Consider the following 6,997-nt stretch of genomic DNA (forward strand, 5'->3'; position numbering starts at 1 on the left):
AAAAAAAAAAATATATATATGTTTTATGTATATAATATATATTATATTTTACACACAACACAAAAAACCACACACTCTCTCTCTCACACATACACAACACACACCACAAAGATTATATTAAAATTTTATATATTAAATAAAAAATATACTATATATATAATATACATATTATATAAATATATGTATATATACGTATGTTTATATATACATATATATAATAAAATTATATAAAATTATATATATAAATAATATATATATATATTTACACACACACACACATATATATACATACACACACACATGTATACAAATCCATATGCCTCTCCATTACATACGAAACACGCGCAGAGAGAAAGAGAAAAAAAAAAGTCACTATCTCACATCAATCAAGTTCAGTTCCCTCATGTTTACGGAAGTTCGTCCAGAGCGAGTACCCACACAAGTCCCCACCGGGACACTTGAAAACTCCCCCGCCGTCTATGACACAATCGCTTACGCCTCGCCTCGGACAGGTGTGACGTCACAGCGCCTGGTGCGTGGGGCAGACTGCAGGAACTGGTCACCTGCTGGGATTTTTTTCTATTATTGTTATTTTCTTTTAGGGGGATTTTGCAAGTGTGGAGGTTCTTTGTAAATAGAGAAGCGGTTTTGTTTTTATTTTTTTTAATTTTATGCGGTAGAATTATATAATTTTATTAATATATATATTATATATATATATATATATTATAAAAATTAATATATATATGTATGCATATATATTTTATATATATTATATATATATATATATTATATATATATAATTTTAAATGTATATGGTATATATATAGGTTATATTATATATTTTTATATATACATATATATATATATATATATATATATATATGTAAAAAATAGTACACACACACACACACACACACACACACACACACGCACACAAACACACACACGCACACCCATTACATACAAAGACAACATACCTTTACGTATAGACATGCATGCGATGATATGGCTGCCAATGGTCTCCTTTGACGGACGTTGTGAAAACCCGTATTATCAGCGGTAGTCATGTATCCTTCCTTAATTCCTGTTAGCCACCTTATCACCTTATCGCCGCTGCTTTTTCCGCATTGATAAGGGAAAAGACTCGGCTCCGTGTGTCACTATGTCATTGCTCCTGATTCTGTGACGGCGGTTGTGAACTGAATGACCTTCCTATGCGCCGTGGTCGGAGTGCATGATCAGGGGTTCATGATCATGCATTCAGACCATGCGCTTGCCTCGGTTCCTCTCGTTTTCATTCTTGTTGCTTTTACACCTTTTTTGCTTTGTTTTTTTTGTGTTTTATTTTGTTTTTTTACTGTCTGTTTTTTTAGGGTATTTGTTTTTTCACAATTTTTCCCTTTTCCCCCATTTTTTAATTTTTTTTGTTTTGCACTTTCTTTATTCAAATTAATCTTTTCGTTTTCCCCCTTTTTTGTTTTACTCTTTGTTTAGTTCTTCTTTCTTTTCATTATTTGGATATTCATTTACTCATCATCTCATCCATTCATTAATTATGAGATAAACTAATTCGCTCACTGATTCACTCATCAATTCAGATTTCTTTGTCGTAAATCATTTATTTTTGTAAGTATATACGTATTAATAAAAATATCTATACATCCATTTATTCACCTCATAATCCACTGATAACCTATTTTTTTATAATCTAATATCTACATCATAAATGTAACACAGAAAGTGCTATATATTCCTCCTTCCTCCCATACAAAAAAAAAAAAAAAAAAAAAAAAAAAAAAAAAAAAAAAAAAAAAAAAAAAAAAAAATCTACAGTCAAACAGGAAGAAAATTATCAGAGCCAAGCGAGGCTGACGATGCAATCTGAGACATAACAAGGTGTTATTTGGGTCGTAGTCAAGGAGGAGTGCCACCTGAAAGACACCTTTGAAGGGAGTGCCATGTAGAGAAAGTACCATCTAAAACGTAGTCTATGATGGTTGTAAGTGCCATCTTAAAGACTAGAAGGAGTGCCATGTAGAGAAAGTAAAATCTGACAGTCAAAGATGGTTGTAAGTGCCATCTGAAAGACACTTTTTTTTTCAAAAAGGGCAGTGCCATTTAGAGAAAGTACCATCTGAAAGACAGTCACAGAGGGATGCACCATCTGAAAGTTGAATATGAGAGAGAATTTAGGTGGGGGAAGATCTAGCAGCGAGAGGCCTAATTAGTAACATCTGGTTAGCGTAGAAAGAGATGGCCATTCAGCCAGGGTAATGAAACAGTTGATGAAGATGGTGCCTTGTCAGTTGTCAGAGGGACGACCCTTAAGGAGGAAGGTGCCATAATCAAGGTGCCAATCCCTCAAGATAGTTCGTTGAAGATATTTGCCACCCAAGCAGGGCCAGGAATTGGCAAGTTCCCTAAACTACATGAAACTTGGAGGCTTTTGAAAAGGGCCTTGTAAAACTTGAAACGGTGATGTTGTTTAGTCCGTGGCACAAACAAAAGAATGCCTTATATGTAATGTAAAACACACTAATTCTAAAAGGTCATCAGAGCCTTGCGGTTCCTCGAAATACGAGGCCTTAAACTATATTATTTAGCTTATGTCGAAATCCCTCCCAGAAAAAAAAAAGGGTCAGATGAGGCGCAGAACAAAATACGTCATTTTGTCATTCACTCTTAACTTTGGACATATTTCCTCAACTTGATCTCATCTTATCGCTCACCTACATTTTTTTTCTTCTTCTCCGAACGATTCGATTATTTATCGATATGAATCAGCTCTCGAAGTCAGTATGAGGAAGTCTTTCCCTCGCATTAATATTTTTTATCAGTGGTTATCCTTATCGTCTGGATTTTCTCCGAGATAAATGATATTAATTCATTGCTGTTGAAAAATCTCAGCTTGTTTTTGTTTCTGGAGAGATTTCCATACTTTTTTACGTTTTTTTTTACACGAGGATATCCCATTTTCTCTCATTTTAAGCAAGTTTCGTTTCCTTTAGGTAAAAATAAATAAACAAATAAAAATAAAAATATAATAGATAAATAAAAAATGTAAGATTCCATCGTTTTCAGCTTTCATCCATTTTAGAAAAATTTCAAAAAAAAGGGGGAAGGATTAAAAGGAAATTGAATACAAGTTTGCAATCAGTATCACCCAAGAGGCTAATATCGTCCCAGTCGAGGCTTCGTGGACGCTCCTGACGTTTTTTACAGGTGCGGCGAAGATTAATATCCCAGGAAGAAAAACGAGGTTGATAAAGCAGGGAAACATAACAAGAACAATAGGAAGGAAAGACGGGGAAAAAATTAAGACGGAAAAATCATATCGTTTGTGGAACTTGACAACCGTTTCTACCTCGATAAGTGCAATGGCGTCTATCGCTATTTATTTCCTCATGTTTTTGTTTCTTTTACTGCTATCACCAGTGCTATTACTGTCATCATTATTGTTGTAATCATTATTATTATTTTATGATTATCTTTACTTATCTAATGAACATTAAATCATCACCCATCACCATCACCCTCATCCTCACCCCATACCTCATCACCATATCAAAAATAGACATACCATCATCATTTTGGACTTAACATAACCATCATCACCACCACCACATCATCACCATAATGAACATCATCATCACCACCCCCCCAACCCCCCTATAAAACCCCAAAATGAACATCTAACCACACACCACCCCCCACTATATCACCAAAAAACATCATCCCCCACACCAATATCAAACCTAATGAACTCATCAAACCCATCACCCCACCAACTATCATCACCATAAGAAATCATCATCACCACCACCACCACCCTTCATTTTAATAAAGACCAAAATCTTTACGCATAACACAAACTATATTACTATGAAAAAACAAAACAAAACAGGAAGCGGCCTTAATATGTCCCCGAGCGACAAGAAATTGAGGCGGCCTTCTGTATATATTACTGAGAGAAAAAAAAAAAACCTGTCAACATATTAAAGTTGTATTTCTTAGTGGTATCCTTCAAAAAAATTTTTTTATCACGACTCTTGTTTGGTATTATATATTCTGGATTTTATTTTGCGGTATGAATTTTTTTGTTCCCCGTGGATATCAAAATCATTATTATTATTTTTTAAAAACTTTATCAAATAGTAGTATTACCATTATTAACGAATTATTTTTATTTTTATTATTTTTATTATTATTATTATTTTTCATCATCATAGTTATTAGTCTTAATAATACTATTATCATTATCACTATTATTGTTATTTTTCTTTTACTATTTTTGTTGTTATTGATATTATAAAAATTATTACATTGTTATTTTTATTTCATTATTCTTTTTTATATTAATATTTCATTGTTATTATAATTATTTTTTTTTTTACTATCTTATTTTACCATTATCATTATTTTTAATCTATGATCATTATTTTTGCTTAGCAGTATTATCATCTCATTATATTACTATTTTATTATAGATTCATTATTATATTTTTAAAGATCATTATCATTATCATCATTTTTTATAATAATAAAAATAGTAAAGAATGAAAAATAAAAATAAAATAGGATAATAATAATAAATAATAGTGATAATGTAATTAATACATTGTTATTTTACCCTTTTTATTGTATTATTGTGCTATTATTATTTCGATTACTGCTAACTATTACCAATTTATCATTTTTCGCAATTATCATTATTAATGTTACTTTTAATTAATGTTGTTTTCAATTTTTTCATTTTTCATTAATATTTATATTTTAAATCATCATCATTTTATTTTAATACCCATCTCATTTTCACATAACAGCATCACATCAGCTCCAATTTTTTCTCATTTTTATAATAATATAATAACAATCACATTATTTTATTATGTATTACCTGTTTTAACGACTCTTAATCAAACCTTCCCTAACAACCCCTGTCAACTTTGAAGAAAAAATGCTACAACGCTTCTGTAGGACAAGGTAACGAGATCTGGGTTTCGCTGGTAGACATGGTTTGAAGAAATTCTATGGGGCCCTTTAGAAAATCACGGTCCCACATCCCCAGCTCATGTCCCCCCTAGCGGGAAAGCGAATTTTGCTGATCAGTGACAAGGACATGAAGTTCCTAGTTTTTCCCTTTCCCCAAAAGGAACAGGAGACAAACCCTAGGTCTTCAGAATGCCCCCTTATACAAAGGAAAAGAAACCGTCAAGTCTGTGAAACACGAGGATCCTTGCTTCCACAAGGGGAAAACACTTGCCAGGATCCTGCCTCACATCATACATTGATCAAGGACTCCTGGCTAAAACCGGTATTTATTCCGGAGAGAGCGTAGGGGCTATCGACATTTGTTTGCTGTCTGGCAGCTGCAAGAGAAAAAGCCAGGGGCAATATAGCCCCCTTCTCCCCCCTAGTCGACCCGACTAAGGGCCTTTGATACTGTGATAGAGAGGGTTTTTTTGGGAAAATCATGGCCAAGTATGGAGCTACCCCAAAGTTCATCTCCCTGGTTTTACCAGTTTAATGAGGATCAGGAAGGGTCCAGGGGAACGGCAGACCCCTCACCATTCCCAGTCTTCAACAGTGTCAAGCAGGCTGTGTCCTAGCGCCGGCACTTCTGATCATTCACTTCCACCCCCCCAATTTCCCCCCTTTCTCGATGGCATGGGTGGTCTTAATAATAATCACATATATACATATGTGTGTGTGTGAGAGATAGAGAGAAAGAGCGATAGATAGAGAAAGAAAGGAGAAGAGGAGAGAGAAAGAGAGAGAGAGAGAGAGTAGATTTAGAGAGAGAGAGACAAATGTAGACAGATTTATGAAGAGAGAGAGAAGGGGAAAAGGAAAAAGGGGTAAGGAGGGAGGGAGTAAGAGATAGATAGATATAGAGAGGGGGAGGGAGGAGAGAGAGAGGTTGTTTTAAGGGTTTAAACACACTTAAGAGGGGGTTCTTTGTTTGGGGTGCTTTGAATGCTTCGTGGGTCTAGTGTACATATTGGAATTAAATATTTTTTTTGGGTGGATGTGTAGTTGTATTTTGATATGTACTTTTGTTTTGTAAGTTGAATTCGATTGTCCAAAAGGGTTTTATGTATTTAACTGTATTTTTCAGTATTTTATGGTTTTGATATATAATGGGAATTATTTTTTTTTTTTTTTTTATCTTTTTTTGGGGGGGTTTTATTTATTTACCCCTTTTTTTTTTAGTTAGGATTTAGCTTTTTTTTTCAAGTGCCCTGTCCCATCAAGGACGTGGGCGATCTGGATTTTTTTAATTTTCTTGGGAATTTAGAGTGGTGTTTGCCGTTTCCTTTCCCCCCGGTGGATTTTAGCTATACTTAGGTAAATAATTTTATGTGCATAGTTTGTATTTTTTTGCATTTTGGAAAATGCTTTTTTAGGAGGGAAGTAGGAAGTTATGAGCTAATTATTTGTTCCTAAAAAATTTATTTCGACGTCCTTACAACACACACACACACTCATAAAGACACTCACAAACGCACACTCACACACACCACACAAAACCCACACACACACACACACACACCACACCCACACACACACACACACACCCAAAAACCACAAAACCCCACACACAAATCAGACAAAACACCACCAACCACACAAAAAAATTTTAAAATGTGTTTCATTTCATTTACTTATCCAATTTTAAATCGTATTGTTTATTCGTGGGTTTTGGGAGGGGGTGTTTTTGGGGATGGGGGGAGGGGGGGGGGGGTTTTTATACCGTTTTGGCCTTATCAAAATGTGTCAAAAACCCCTTTAAATTTTTATTTTTATTTTTTTTTTTTGCGCTCCTTGTTTATTTCCCCCTACAGCTTTTAAGTATGTGAGGTTTTATTGCTCAATATTTCGCTGATTAACCCTATTACCGTCATGGACAGGGGTAATATTTTTTTTTTCACTGCCGAAATGCCCCCAGGCCAAACAAAAAAGCTGTGTGTGTTTTAATATATAAATATATATA

General features: G+C 34.1%; 1 protein-coding gene across 4 annotated transcripts in view; it reads right to left on the reverse strand.

Moving 5' to 3' along the window:
* Positions 1-1,176, reverse strand: part of LOC119595069 — a 5,470-nt gene extending 4,294 nt beyond the window's left edge. Inside the window, exon 1 of one of the 4 annotated variants that reach the window (XM_037944205.1) lies at positions 981-1,176. In XM_037944205.1, the coding sequence (XP_037800133.1) occupies positions 981-996 (16 nt within the window). In that variant the 5' untranslated portion in view covers positions 997-1,176. Of the gene's footprint in view, positions 1-381; positions 454-980 lie in introns of those variants that run through there. The other 3 variants (XM_037944203.1, XM_037944204.1, XM_037944207.1) reach the window with 3 other exon arrangements.
* Positions 1,177-6,997: the final 5,821 nt, after the last annotated feature.

Source organism: Penaeus monodon, chromosome 35 (assembly GCF_015228065.2).
Source record: "Penaeus monodon isolate SGIC_2016 chromosome 35, NSTDA_Pmon_1, whole genome shotgun sequence".
Classification (NCBI taxonomy): domain Eukaryota; kingdom Metazoa; phylum Arthropoda; class Malacostraca; order Decapoda; family Penaeidae; genus Penaeus; species Penaeus monodon.